The following is a 15345-nucleotide window of genomic DNA, read 5'->3' as shown; positions in this document are numbered from 1 at the left end:
CATATATCTGCCTTCTCATCCACTGTACCCAGAGAGCTCAGGGCTGCAATGGTAATCAAATGGGAACTGAAAACAGGCTTGCAATTATACATACTCTAGGGGTCAAATCTGCTTGTCAGGAAAAACATGTCCCCCACCCCAAATAACCAAAAAACTCAGCCATGTTGTTCATTATCCAACTTGGGTTTTCTATTTCGTTCCAGGAATCCTCAATCTGGCATCTGGAGTGGTAGATTTACTTCAGTTCTATTTCCCAGAATCTTTTGATCGCCTTCCAAGGGATTCTGGCCTCTTTGATGGTCCCAAGCCAACTGTTCTGGAGTCTTGTAGCGTAAGCGACTTGGCAATTTTGCTACGAGGGAATAAAAGGAAAACTCAGCCCATTGAATTTGGAGCCCACCAGGTGAGCTGCTTGGGATTTTATGTTTTGAAATAAAAGATAGTTTGCAATTGAAAAAAGGTTTGAGAAGCTAAATTATTCTGCAAGGTAGCATTAAAAATAGTCCCTGTCCCACAGTGGGTGAGTTCCAGAGATGGCTCAGTGAACAAGTGTTTCAATCTTTCCCCTGGCCTGCCTGACCATGTTTATGCTGGCCATTTCTCTTTAAAAACATTACCTTCCTCCCATAGAAACAGACTGAGGCTTACTGAGGTTTTCTCTGTAGAATTTGATGTTCTTTTGTTTTTCTTCAGGTAATCCTTGTGGCCAATGAAACAGCAAAGGAGAAAATTCCGGAAGAGCTGGGGTTAGCACTTGTGCTAACAATTTATGAAGCAAAAGGCTTAGAATTTGATGATGTCCTCCTTTACAACTTTTTTACTGATTCTGAGGTATGTCACACCTAATTCTTTTCACACAATGAATATTTATGTATGAGCTGAACTTCACTCTGGGGAAGAGAATTTGGAGCTGAGGGTAAGAGAGTTTATCACAGGCTCCTGTTTGTGTTTTGGAGCATCATTCATTCAGTATGAGGTTTTGTGTGTTTAGATGTGGGTTTGACATTAGCTGTGGGTTGTTTCACAGTGTGTCATGGGCTGGTTCCCCCTGTGCCCTGCCTTTCTTTGGCTCTCTAGTACCCAAGTGCCAGTGTACAGTTCTCATTAGCCACTGTTATCCTTGGCTCCCAGGGATGCCCAAGTTGGAGCAAGCTCTAAGGAGAGCCTTACAGATGAAGCCAAGGTTAGCAATGTCCACCCTGTGATGACAGAACTGGGTAAGGTCAGTTCGTAGATAGAGACAATTCCAGGAAGACAAATGAGGCTTGGTTCCTGCCCTCTGGATCAGGTAATATGGGGGACAAGAACAGCTTCCTTGCATGGGAGACCCCTCTAGCATGGCTTTACTACCACTGCTTGCAGCCCATGCAGATGATGGCAGCCAAAGAGTCCCCACATTGACCCCCAGTGACCTCTGTATTGGTCTACTGCTTTCACTTGGCTCCTGAGTCCTTGTGGGTTTTTCTCCCCAAGCTTAGTTCATTATGGGTAGAGCCACCAACTCATGGCCATCGTCCTGGGTTTTCTAGCCACCGTTTTCTCTTTTCCACCATCTTTTGGTGGAGACTCAGGCTGGCTGCTGACTGTACTGTGGGGTCTTCTTTGGGGACTTAGCTGGCTGTGTGCCAGTCCTTGTTGCAGACTTCCATTGCACATGATGCATGCTTAAAGGGGCTATGTTATACCCAAGTCAAGAACACTGTTGGCTTTAACACTTTAAAAATTTGCCCCAGAACTGACCCTTTAGAGAGAGTCCTTCCTTTTTTTATCATTTTTTAAATGTTATTTTGCCTTAATAGCACAACTATTATAATATTGCTATAGGCGCTGTGCAGTTTATAGAGTCATTGCCTCACTCACCAACCCTCTGAGGTTATATGTATTTTTATTACTCTCATTCCATTTTTTAAAATTTATTTTTATTTTTATAGAGATATGGTCTTGCTGTGTTGCCCAGGCTGGTCTCAAACTCCTGGCCTTACGTGATCTTCCCGCCTTGGCCTCCCAAAGTGCTGAGATTATAAACATGAGCCACCTTTATCTGTAGATAAAGCAGAAGGTCACTGAGATTAGTAAATTTCTCATAGTCATAATGTAGATGGCAGAGCCTAGAGATGAACTCAGATATTTTTGAGTTCTAAATGTCTTTCCATTTTCCTTCCTTTTAAAGACTTGCATGCGAATTGAATTCCAGAACCTTCCACAATTAGCATATCACTGCAATTCCTTATGTACATTCCTTTCCTATTAAATTTTGCTAATAAAATCAGATGCACACTCATTAACCCTGGAACCATTTTTACCTCTGAGGACTAACTTTTTTTCCTAATGATACATCCATCGGTCATGGTTGGACTGAGGCTCTCCTAAAAGAGGAAGGGTAAGACTTTGTTGTTTCTGTTCTTTATTAAGTACCAGTTGTATGCTTGTGCGAGTAAGAAACTCAAGGAGCTCTGGACTTCAGGATCTGTAAATTGTGATTGGCTTTATTTGTGAAAGAAAAATCCAGTTTTGTGTCTTACCTTGATCCTGGAAGTGGTGAAGGCTCGGGTATCTTGACCCTGTGCCCCCACCAATGGCTCAGGGAGTTGCCTGAAATTAAAAAAATCCCAAACGGAATCTTTTGTTAACATCCACTTTATCCTGTGTACACAGTAAGACTTCAGGAAATACTTTGGTTGGGGTTCTTCCTGGTGTCAATGTGACCATGCATTCCCTGGCCCAAAGCACACTCTCAATTTATCATTTACAACCTCCAGGCCAAAGGGAATCGGTCAGCAGATGAGAGGAAATGCTTTCACAAACAGAGAGGAAAGACAGTTCCCATATATCCCCAGCCTCTTCTGGTCTGGCTGCTTAAATGGGGTTTCTTTCGAGGTAACTGAAGGTTGCTGAACAGTGATTGCTATTTGAACTTGGAGAACTGTGGAGAGCTCTTCTCTCTCCTTGACCTCTTCTTCCATCTGATTTATATTTCAGGCAAGCTCTCTCTTTGAAGCAGCTGTTATCTGGGCTTATATGTGAGTGGGTTGAGGGGTATGGTGCTTGTTGGCCTGGTTTGTGATTCTTCTCTCTAGAGGGTTTATTGTTACCTGTTGAACCACATGGTCACCAGAGCCATCTCCTGAGATGTGAAAGGGACCACAGAACGGGCACCCCAAAGCTTTTTGTAGGATGTTGTCTTCTTTTGGGGAGAGGAAGTCATTCTTCCAGTCACCCTCAAGCTATCCTTTGGTGGGGACTTGGAAGGGTGACTGCCATTTATACCTTGCCCCAGTGGGACCTCCTTTGTTTCATACTCGTGGCAGTGGGACAGGAGGGACTTTGAAAACTACAACCTTTATGGTTTGTCTAATTGACCTAGAGAATAGACCCCTCAAAGGTAGACTTGCTAGTAAAATCTAAGCCTTTTCCTTCACAATTGATGGTACCAAGAGAAGAAACTGGAAGACTTTAAATTTTCCTACTTCTATTCCCACAAATGCTGTAGGCCTGTATCCTTGCTACAAGTACATAAGCGCACTCCTAAAAGGGCCCACCTTGGAAATAAAATATGTTTGATTCATGAAACAGGCCATTTGTGTGCCATCTGAGCAGCTTTTGCTTCTCTTACAACTGTTTTAAAATACACTGTGTTTCCCTAGCCCTTTCAATGTTAGCCAGTCTCTGTCTCATACTACCTGCCGGGAGGATCCTCTCAAACGTCAAGTACTTGGGTCTTCTGCCTACTTTCCTTGGCAAACAATTTTGTTGTCTGCATAGCTTCACAAAGAGGCCAGTCACAAATATGTCCTGAAGATCGTTTTAAACCTTCCAACTACTTAAGTGATTTCATGATTTCAGAACATGGCGATTAGTACTATAATTGATTGGTAGCATAACCATTCCTATTTAATAGACAGTGTTTAAGGCATTTAACCTTGTTTACATAGTTTAAGTGACGGAGTAACTTAAGGCAGGTAATAAACTCTATCCACTTCACCTTTTCAGCATGCTTTAAAAGTTACATAGATGGCAAGTAGCACCATTTTATAAAAAGAAAAGTAAAGGCTAGGAGAGCTACTCTCACAAGACACAGGAAAGTATGAAATATGAAGTTTCTTAAGAATTTTGAGTTCTAAATTCTGCATGTAATCTGGGCACTTCAGTTTTACTGGTGTCTGTAAACTACAGCCTGCTGGCCAAGTCCAGACTACTGGAGTTTTTTTATGGCCTGTGGGCCAAGAATGGTTTTCACATTTTTAAATGGCCAGAAAAAAAATCCAAAGGAGAATAATATTTTATGGCATATAAAAATTATATGAAATTTAATTCAGTGTTCCCAAATAAAGTTTTATTGAAACATGACACATTCATTCATTTACTTGTTGACTGTGGCTGCGTTAGCACCAAAATGACAGAGTTGAGGAGTTGCAAGAGAGATCATGTGACTTGCTATGATAAGAATATTTATTATTTGACACTTTCAAAAAAAAGTTTATCAACCCCTGGTCTTCATAGTCACTTTGGTTTTGGGGTTTGGGTAAAGGAAAAAATGGGTAAAATATCAACTATTAAACATTGTACTAGTCATTTGACACTGATTATCTGTTTTTATTTTCTCAACAAAGTTGGGTAGTATTATCCTCATTTTATAGAGCAGGATAATAAACAATGTGTTCAAAGTTGCATAGTTAATAAATGGAAGAACTGAGATACAAATTTCTTCTGTCTGATCTCAGAGTCTACCTTGCACATCATAGAACTGGATTTTCTTTATCCTCAGTTAAATAATTTAGTTAGAAAATTCTGCCACATGTGTCTTAACTGCTGACCTTACGTGCATCTCTTAACCATGTTGTGAGAAGGGGTGAGGATTCATTCCCCTGTCCGTACTGATTGTAGAAATTCTTTCAATAAGAATAACTCCCTGAGCCCTTAGCATTCTTTCCTGGAAGTGGTCATGTGTGCCTGGCTTCTTAGCTGTCTTGGTCTAGTGTGTGGGGAATTTTCACAGCTTCCCTGATCTCTGCTTGTGCAAGCTAATCTCCCTCCTATCCATTCTAAGATCACAGGATGGATCTTCTTCAAAGTTGGGGTTGAAGGCCTGGTCCCCCGATGAGGTTTAATTTTCGTTGAAGCTCAGGGAGGCTGTATGCATAGTTCAAAAGCATATTCTGTTGGTCTTCACTTTTTTGTTGTTGTTCAGGCTTATAAGGAATGGAAGATCATTTCCTCATTCACATCTACATCAACTGACTCCAGAGAGGAAAACCGGCCATTGATTGAAGTACCCCTGGACAAACCAAGCTCTTCTCAGGGTCGATCTCTCATGGTGAATCCAGAAATGTACAAGGTGAATTTCTGCCATTTGTCAACACGCGTACTTGACATAGAAGTAGTAAAAAAAGGCCTGGAAGAGAAGATGAGAAAGAAAAATGGAGCTTGTATTTGGCTGGTTTTCCTCAGCAACAGGGAATGGAGTTTAAGAAAGGGAGGGGCAGGGATCTCAGTTTTGGTAAATTCCCTTTTTCTTAGTAGAGAGCTGGGCTTGATGGGTGGGCACTGTCTGAAAATGGAAGGAGGAGGGTTGTACTTTCTAGTTCACCTCTGGAACTCAGCTTTGTTCAGAAATTTTGATGCAGTCATAAGGTAGGTGGAGTAATTCAGTACTAGTGATAGTTATAATAGAAGTGTATGATGGTCTAATTTTAAAAAATAAATCACAGCAATCGTGTAAGATGTAACCTTTGGGATAAACTGAGGACATGGGGTCTGTCTGTACCCTTCCAGTGAATCTTCCATTGTAACTTTCAGTGAATCTATAATTATTTCAGAATTAACTCAAAATACTTATAGCAAAAACAGTAAAAAAACAAAAAAAAATTATGGCTGATTCAAAAGTCATCCTATACAGATGGCATGCTCACTTCCTGCTTAGGTGGGAAAGGGGTGGAGTTTCTCGTAGCCTCACTTGGAACCTCACTTACCTGTGTTGTGGCCACAGTGAGTTCCTGGTATCCTGTTCTCAGCTGTGCTATGCTTCTCTAAAATTTAGTTTTCTTTGTTTTTCCAAAATCAGAGTAAGCCCATTGAAGTGTGTCACATTGTAGCTATAGGCAAGTGGCTCATCATCTTTGTCCTCAATGTTATCTTTAGCTCCTCAACGGAGAGCTGAAGCAGCTGTACACCGCCATCACACGGGCTCGGGTCAACCTCTGGATCTTTGATGAAAATCGAGAGAAACGGGCTCCCGCATTCAAATATTTCATTAGAAGAGATTTTGTCCAAGTTGTAAAGACAGATGAAAATAAAGGTAAGATCCTGTTAAAATACTCTCACTGTTGGAGGAATCATGTTTCAACCATTCTTCTGGTCAGGAATAAAAGGTGTAGTTTTTTGAAAGTGCTTTCTTTCTTTTCCACAATCTTCTGAGAAATGAAAGTTGTGACTCATTTGCCAAGCTGTGTGGGAAAGTATAGCTGTAGTGGGATTGGGAAGGTTAACTCCTTCAGGGAGTCACGTAGGTACATGCCTTTGACCCAACAGTTCTACTTCCAGGGATATATCTGAGATATTTGTGTTCAAAATCTCAAAGATACCTGCATAAGTATGCTCATCACAGCCCTGTTTGTAATTACAAGAAACTAAAAACAATCTTAATGTCCTCCAATGAGGGAAAGGCTAAATGCATTTCTTTCAGGGGACTACTATGCAACCATTAAAATGAAAAAGGAGGTGGATTATCATTTACTGATAAGGAAAGATGTTCAAGATGTATTTGGTGAAAGAAAAATTTTAAACAGTATGGGTAGAATGATATAATTTATAAGTAACTTTATATTATGCAAATATAAAAACCATTTATGCTTATCAGTATATATCAGAATAGAATGTTTATGCATGCATACGTATGTATGTGTATATATACAAATACCTATTGAAGTGTCTTTAACCATCAAATCCAATTCAGTTCCTGAGTTTGTTTAACAAGAACTGGGTTTGTGAGAGTTCAGCTACTGAGTTAACAGGTTGTCTGAATCTGTTTGGTTTCCGAGTTTCACAAAACAAGGAAACTAAGAGTTCAGACAGTAAGAACTCTTATTTCCGATAGTAAGAACCGATAGTTCAGACAGTAAGGAATTAATCAGAAAACTTATCTGTATTCCGTTCCTGATTATGGAAATAGCAAGAATTTGGAGAGATAGCATGCATATAAATTCATGTATACACCTATTATTTCTGATGCAAAACCGTTTATAGTGATTACCTCTGGTGCTAGGATTGGTGGGTATGGGGTTGTCGAGTAGACATGGACACCTTTTACTTTTCACCTTCTTATCTCTGTGCTATTTGCAGGGTTTTTTTTTTAATTGTGTATTTTTTTTTTCCATAATTTGCAAAGACTACCTAACGAAGTGAAGTTCTCCTGATAGGATAACTGAGAAGAGAAATAATCAGCCCTTCATGAAGGAGAAATTTGTTGTCTTTCTTGAGGATTAGTTGTCAAGTCATCTCCTCAAAGCCATTGTTCATTTCTATAAGGGTAGGGCAAGGAGCAGGGTTTGGCTGCTGGAGAGAGGTTTGTCCTGAGCGTTCCTCAGTCAGTTTGGAGGCTATTTCTGGTTATTACTGATGGCTCGGTTGGGGATTAGGATTAGATTTCTTATCCTAAGACTTGACTATTGTGATGGAAAAGCCAAAGGCTAGGAGTTAAAAAAACAAAACATAGGTTCTCACAAAAACTCTTCACCTGTGTAATGACAGGACCTTGTTCAGGCCCATTTTCTCTCCCAAAGGAAAATGAGTGGATTGGCCTAGTGTGGGCCTTCTCGATCTTTCCTGCAGCTCATTCCCCTTTATTCCCCAAGTATGTTCTGGCATCCACTATAAGAGATCATATGGCCGGGCGCGGTGGCTCACGCCTGTAATCCCAGCACTTTGAGGGGCCGAGGTGGGCGGATCACCTGAGGTCAGGAGTTCGAGACCAGCTTGATCAATGTGATGAAACCCCATCTCTACTAAAAATACAAAAATTAGCCCAGTGTGGTAGTGCGTACCTGTAGTCCCAGCTACTCAGGAGAATGAGGCAGGAGAATTGCTTGAACCTGGGAGGCAGAGGTTGCAGTAACCCAAGAATGTGCCACTGCACTCTAGCCTGGGCGATAGAGCAAGACTCCATTTGAAAAAAAAAAAAAAATCATAAGATGTTGACTTTTTACATTTAAAAAATTCAAAATGAAAACACTGCAATTTATTTTATGTTTTTGGTAGCATTAAGAATGCAAGAAAAAGTGCAGTCTTAATTACAAATTTTAAGTTGTACATAGTAAATTCTCTAAAGCATCTGTTCCCATTGTGTTTGGATTGAGTATAGTGATTATGCGATTTGTGTTTCTTTTACATGGCATCTGCAGAGGTCACTGGCCTCATTCTGAGATAATATGGGGTGGGGTTTTGCCGTGGGAATTGAATGTCACAGGGGCACTCATAGCAACACATAGGGAGTCAGAATAAGATGCTGAGAAGTCATCACTGTACTGCTAACAGCTCCAGCGGAGGGCGAGCAGGGAGGGATCAGGCTGTGATGCTTAACATGTGTTTTTGCACCTTCCAAACAAATCTGGCCTGTCTACCTCACTCCCTCGGTTGACATCCATTGGCCTAGGTGTCTCTGATTCCTTTAGCTCTGATTTGTCTGCGATATTGCCCTGGAATTCACTGTATTTTGTGTGCTTCATGAAGCTGTGGCTCAGAACCTGCAGGGATTGTCACCCATTGTCAGTGATACTCTGGGGGATAGCAGGTGGCAGGGTGGGGGTGGGGTGCAGTGCGGTGCGGTGCTGAAATAGTCACCAGCAGGCTAGTGAGGATAACAGAAGGGATGGACAGCAGGTGGTTACAGTGGTCCCTGTCCACTAATAGGAATGTGTCAGATTGCTTATTGTGATGAGGGCAAAGTTTGCACATTTGGAAATAGTGTAAAATTTTGTCACCTTTTTTTCTTGCTGAAGCCCTGGCCTGGGAGCTTGCTAAAAGCCACTTGACTTTGGGTTTTCAAGGAGGAATTTTTAATTTCTGTCTTCTGATTTGTAGCCATAGAAAAGGAAAGTAGACCAAAATTTAAAAACCAAACCACATCCTTTCTCCCCTCTACCTCCTCCTTTCAATACCCTCAGAAATGTGGTTTGGTAAGTTAAAATATATCTTACATGAATACTAGAAAGACAACAGGTTAGTCTGCTCTGACTGCCATAACAGAATACTACAGACTAGATGGCCTAAACAACAGAGATGTATTTTCTCACAGTTCTGAAGGCTACAAGTTCAAGATCAAGGTGTTGGCAGGGTTGGTTTCTTCTGAGGCCTCTCTCCTTGGTTTGCAGCCAGCCACTCTGTGTCCTCACGCTCTAAGGACACCAGTGAGATTGGATGAGGGGCCATCCTAATGGCTTCATTTCAACCTAGTCACCTCTTTAAAGGCCCTATCTCTCTCCAAATGCAGCCACATTCTGAGGTACTGGGAGTTAGGACTTTAACAAGTGAATTTGGTGACTGGCGGGGGAGACACAATTCAGCCCGTAACAACAGTTTTAAGTGTAAGAAAGCCCAGAGAAGCAAACACACTTTTCTTTCTCATTTCAGACTTTGATGATAGCATGTTTGTTAAGACCTCAACTCCCGCGGAGTGGATTGCACAGGGAGATTACTACGCCAAGCACCAGTGCTGGAAGGTAAGGGGTTGGACAAGGAGCCAGGGGATGAGGGATCCTTGTCATTGGTGCCCTCGTCAGACCTCACGGGCAGGTTTCCCAACGTAGTGTTTGTCACTAGGAAAGGATGAGGGTAATGGTGCTTGTGCCATGTGTTCTGAAACATCAGGTCACCTCAAGATGAGGAGAGCTTCCTGTCCTGCTCCTTTTCTGGTCAGCGCAGGCATGACAACTCTTCATTTTGGCCAAGTGCCAGCATGTGCTGATGGATCATGGAGGGCTGTGGCCTTTGCCCCACCAAGGAATCCTTCTATATATTTTCTTTCCCTCCTGTACTCTATGCCTAAAAGCTTTGCTGTCATCATACTGCATTTTAAAGCAGTGAAAGATTGATCTCTCATTTGATGTTTTTCAAATTGACCAAACAGATTTCATTGCCAATCTGAGTCTGGTGAATATAGGTTAAGCTTTATTATTACACTGCACTGACCAACTTCCAGCTACAAGCCATCTTAGTGGTCCTGAGCAGTCTTCTTCCAGGAAGTGTTATCTCTGCAGCAGACCTCTTGAAATTTTGAAACTAGGTTAAACAGCCGCGTTACTTTTCCCAAAGTCAGCATTCCTGCACATTACAGGGTCTTGGGTGGGGCACCATGGCTGGGATGTGTCTCCCTTGAGATAGTGGTAATGACTTCACCTGCAAGTTTTCAATGCTCTACTAAAAAAAAAAGAGTGCTTTTTTTTTTTTTGCTTTGATCTAATGACAAGAAGTCAGGTCTTAGGATTGGTTCTGCAGTTCAACAGTCAACATGAGCCCAGTCTCATTCCATCTCTTCCTTGTGTCATCTGCAGGTTGTCTGAGATGTTCCCTTTCATTGGTTGCCTAATGGCTGCTGTGGCAGTTCCAAGTGCTCCATTCCCTCTGCAGCATTCCAAGCAGGAATGAAGTGCAGGCACTTTTTTCTTGTTGATCTCTCTCTTTTTTTTTTAATCATGAAGTCCTCGGTGGTCTTCCTCCTATATCTCATTGGTCAGTACTAGGTCACATACACCTTTCTAGCTGCAAGAGAGTCTGGGAGAGCAATCCCATCTGGCAATTTTAACCTTTTGTGGGAGATAAGTTCCGCCAAAAGGCAAGAAAGAGAGGAGGGTAACTGCTGTGGGTAACTAACCAGCAGTGTCTGACACCACAGGCATGGCCAGACCAAATGCACATTTCCCTAAGATTTCTCTACCCCAGGCCCTGGAGTGCCCCATGCATGCAGCTCCAGATGATGTTTTCTGAAACAACAACTGGATCTGGGTTTTGGAAAGATCACCACCTTTCTTTCTACACCTCAGTGTTCATGTTAGGAGGCTTCAGCTCCTCAAATGTTACAGGAAAACTATCTGCAGTTTCTCTTGCCACTTTGGAACAAATGTTTTGAAACAGTGTTTTCTATGGAGGGCTTGTCCTGCTTCTAATTGGAATTTCATGGAGTTGGGCCTGAGTAAAGGTACTGGGAATTGATGAGGACAATGAAATCATAAGTTCAGGACTTAACGAAAGCCACAGTGTGAGGTATCTGTGATCTGACATGCCTGGAGAAGGAATTTAATGTTTTTTCAGCTCCAGTTCTTCGAAGAGTTTTGTCTATTGTTTCAGGGAAATTGCTTTAAGTCTGTAGCATGTAACTTACATCTGGGATTTATCAGTTACTTCTTGCTGCATAACAATCCTGAAACATAGTGGGTTAACACAAGTCATTTATGTGGCTCACAGTTCTATGGATTGGCAGTGCTGAGTTCAGCTGAGTGGTTCTGGTCTGAGCTGAGCACCTCATGTGTCTGCAGTCAGCTGGGCAGGTCTGCTTTTGGGGGTTGGCTGGCTCTTGGCTTGGGGGACAGGGGTGACTGGGGTTCCTGGATCATATTTCTTCCCTCCTCCAGCAGGCTAGTCTGAGTTTGTTCACATGATGGCTGAGCAGCGTTCAAAGAAAGTGAATAGAAGCACACAAGGCCCCTTGAGGCCTGGCCTTGGAATTGGCCCAGTGCCGCTTCTGCTGAATTCTGTTGCCAAAGCAAGTCTCAGCCTAGATTAGATGGGAGGGTAAATAGGCAGCACTCTTGATGGGAGAGGCTGGAAAGCTACACTGTAAGGGGGTATGGACAGATATAGAGAGGAGTAAAGGACTGTGGCCACCCTGGCAATGTATTATATGGGGTGAAAAAAACAATTTACGCTATTGTAGGTTTGGGTATGTCTGGAAAGTATTTTCCTAAGTATGTAGTATTTAGCTGCAGAAATTGACCAAGCCTCACAATTTTATTCACTGCCCATCCTTGTTAGAATTGGAAAGAAATATTGAACATTTGGGTGTTGTTATGAAACCAAGAATTTTTTTTTTTTTTTTTTTTTTTTTTTTTTTGGTGGGGTAGAGGGTGGGTGTTAAGGAGGGAAGGGAGGGATAATATGGGCAGCAGGTATGGGTCTGAAATTGGAAAACTATGTAACATCTTACCCTTTATTCCCTTCAGAACACTGTTGGTGTTACCCATATGTGTTGCCCATGGATATCCAATTATTTATCGCTTTAAAAATGCCTTTTGAATATTTGAATCTAAAATCTTTTTGGGGAGCCAGCACAGATGAGAATGTTATAAAAAGCCTTCTCTTCCCCTGACTTTATTTTGATCCTGCTAAAGGACTTCAAGACTCAGGTGGTTTATTGAGTTTTTGGCTGCATGTCAATAAATGTTTCAGAACTACCACAGAAGATTCATTCATTCAACAAAAAGGGTTTTTAGAATACCCCTTTTCTTTCTCTATGTTCCTAGTCTTCAGCAGCTATGGGCCAAGAATTATGTTTAGATCCCAGTAATCTGGTGGTGAGCAAAACAGGCACATAGACCAATGCACAGTTCCAGCTGTTGCAGGTGTCACAGATGAGAGACCAGCTGCTCCCAGAACCAACTTCCTGGAAATGGAGGCCTGAGAAGCCTTCTTTGAAGAACAGAGCCTTGAACTGAAACCTGTAGAATGGATGAAGTTAACAAGACAGGGAAAGGACAGAAGAGCATTTCAGTTAGAAGGAACAGTGTGTGCAAAGGCCCTGCAATGGGAAGGAAATGGCACAGGTCACAGGAATGAAAGGAGATCCACACAGAGAGCATGAAGGGGAGAGTGGTCATCCTGTCCACCTTATCAGCATGTACCACTTAGTCCCTCCCTTGCCCACACTGAGACCTAATGTGTATGTGCTGGGCAGAACGTGAACTTCCTGCCCATGTATTGTGTGCTTTAAGACATAGCATCAGCACCCCTGTTTTAGAAAAGCAGCTTTCTGCTGGCAATGATCAGGGTGAAGCCTGACTCCTCTGTGACATTTGTTTGCCTATCTTATAGTCAGAGGATTTGGTAACAGATCTGCATGCCCCAGGGATCTGGACACGTTGTGATACCATCTCTATCCCCATTTCTGCCTCCAGTATGTGTACTCCAGCTGTTCTGCCAACACTGCAAAGTAGCTGTTGTACTCACCAACTGGGTCAAAGCCCAGAAGAGCCACTGGGTAACTTTGGGCCAGTTGCTCCATGACTCTGACCTGAAGTAGCAACTGTATACAATGAGAAGGTTGATACTTATTGCTGTAACTGCTGGAAGATTAAATAAGGGTGTTACTATGGTAGCTTGAAAAAATAAGTATTCTGTACCTTTTCGATGAGTGCTTCTAAAAGATACCGTTCAGTATGAATACTGTTGGGTTTTATCCTCCAAGACTACTTTCTTTAGAATATCTGCACCTTCCTGCTCCTCCGTCTCAGATTGGGCTGGAGCAAGACTTTGTGTTTTATCAGTACAAATTTATAATGCATACTTTAACTCTTGTTCTGTCTGTTACCTCCATTACCTTGCTGGGAATAAAACTTTTTGCCTATTCCAGGTTGCAGCCAAGTGTTACCAGAAAGGAGGTGCATTTGAGAAGGAGAAGTTGGCCCTAGCCCATGACACTGCCCTGAGCATGAAATCCAAGAAAGTCAGCCCCAAGTAAGAGTCTTGGGATCACTTCTGGTTTGCTCCGATGAGAGCAGCAGTTAAATATTGGTGTTGGGTCAACGTTCTGTGGAAATATTATTTTGTTTTCCTTCCCCTAGGGAAAAGCAGTTGGAATATTTGGAATTGGCTAAGACCTATTTGGAGTGCAAAGAGCCAACGCTATCCCTTAAGTGTCTGAGCTATGCCAAGGAGTTCCAGCTCTCCGCCCAGCTGTGCGAGAGGCTGGGAAAGGTATGGCTCCTAATCCGCTGCTGCACTTGAGCAGATTGAGGGGTAGGCTCGACCTCTACTCTAGCAGGAAGAGGCTACAGTCTTCCAAGGAGACGCTGGCCCTGCAACTCTAAGGGAATCCTACTTTCACTACTTCTGCAAACTTTTAGGAGGCTCTGAAGACAGTATGCATGTGCGTGTGTGTGTCTGTGTGTTAATGTCTGTGTTAATATTCAAGGCCTAATATTAACCACAGGGAAACCAAATGCTCAAGCCAAAGGACAGAAAGGTTTTAGAATATACTCCTTTTCTGTCTCTGTGTTCCTAGTTTTCAGTCACCTTGGCTGAGTGGACTGGCATTTAGATGGAGGTTCCTTGAGTGTGTTCCTAGTAATCACTCTAGATCTGCACTGTCTAATTCAGCAGTCACATGTGGCTATTTAATTTACAATTTAAATTAATTAAAATACAATAATATTAAAAATTCACATCCTCAATCTTACTAGCCACATTGCAAGTGCGCATTGTTAACTTCCGTCATTGCAGAAAGCTCTGTTGGACAGAGCTGCTTGTCTGGAACACAGCTACTCACAGAGTGGTCAGCAGGCCACAAACTATTACTTGTCTGCAGCAAGATTAACAAAAAAGATAAAAGTAAGCAGTTAGAATTTTTTTAATTGCCATTTGGCATTGCTTTGACATCCAAGTGGTGATAATTTTCCCATCAATTCATTTTTTAATGTATCAACTGTGATGGATTAGAAATTTAAAATGATTTGGTCCCTTCCCACAGATAGTTGGAGAAACTGTGCTTAAGGAGCTGTGAGCTGTTGCGTTTTCCCCTATAGGGTGTTACTATCCTTCAGTAGGAAAGGGGGTTTCCTTGTCTGTATGTGAAATATGGTGACTCTTGGTATTCTCAGAGCACCCTGGGCATTGAGAGGGGTAGGAGTGGCACCTACTGGGAAGTTTGAAGTTTGGCCCCAAGTCAGTGCGAAGAAGAGGACAAGGCCCTCCAGATGCTGCCTACCCTGTTCCATGTTTATTATGGGATGTGACTTCTTAGGATGTGGGAGATGGGAATGGAACAGGGATACAACGCTACTCTCTAGAGGCAAGAAGCAGGCAAGGCACAGGAATCCCTGAAAGGAAAGCTTTCACTCTCTTGGCACCTGGATAAACATTTCTTACCATGGGTAGAATGTGTCTGGGGACTGGGAAAAGGGAGGTGATGTGGCCTGAGGATCCAGAAGAAGGCTGCTGCCAAGTTGGTTGATTTGAATCTTGCCAGTCAATTTGGGTGAGATGACCACAAGCAATGGTAAATGAGTAAGAGAAAGTGGCAAGGCCAGATCAGTAGGGCCTTGGTGACTGTGGCAAGGACTGGGCTTTGTTCAAGCATGATGG

At 42.4% G+C, this 15345-nt stretch overlaps 1 protein-coding gene across 5 annotated transcripts in view; it reads left to right on the top strand.

Annotated features, from left to right (window-relative positions):
* Positions 1-15345, top strand: part of TRANK1 (tetratricopeptide repeat and ankyrin repeat containing 1) — a 118739-nt gene that overhangs the window by 93492 nt on the left and 9902 nt on the right. For all 5 annotated transcript variants that reach the window (XM_077992045.1, XM_002808330.4, XM_077992046.1 and 2 more), the window contains 7 exons: positions 204-403; positions 694-831; positions 5189-5335; positions 6139-6295; positions 9625-9713; positions 13616-13719; positions 13827-13959. In XM_077992045.1, coding sequence (XP_077848171.1) covers positions 204-403; positions 694-831; positions 5189-5335; positions 6139-6295; positions 9625-9713; positions 13616-13719; positions 13827-13959 — 968 coding nt within the window. The remainder of the gene's footprint in view (positions 1-203; positions 404-693; positions 832-5188; positions 5336-6138; positions 6296-9624; positions 9714-13615; positions 13720-13826; positions 13960-15345) is intronic.

This window comes from Macaca mulatta, chromosome 2, assembly GCF_049350105.2.
Source record: "Macaca mulatta isolate MMU2019108-1 chromosome 2, T2T-MMU8v2.0, whole genome shotgun sequence".
NCBI classification, from domain to species: domain Eukaryota; kingdom Metazoa; phylum Chordata; class Mammalia; order Primates; family Cercopithecidae; genus Macaca; species Macaca mulatta.
Note: the sequence above shows the minus strand (reverse complement) of the source record. Positions and strands in the feature narration are given on the sequence as shown.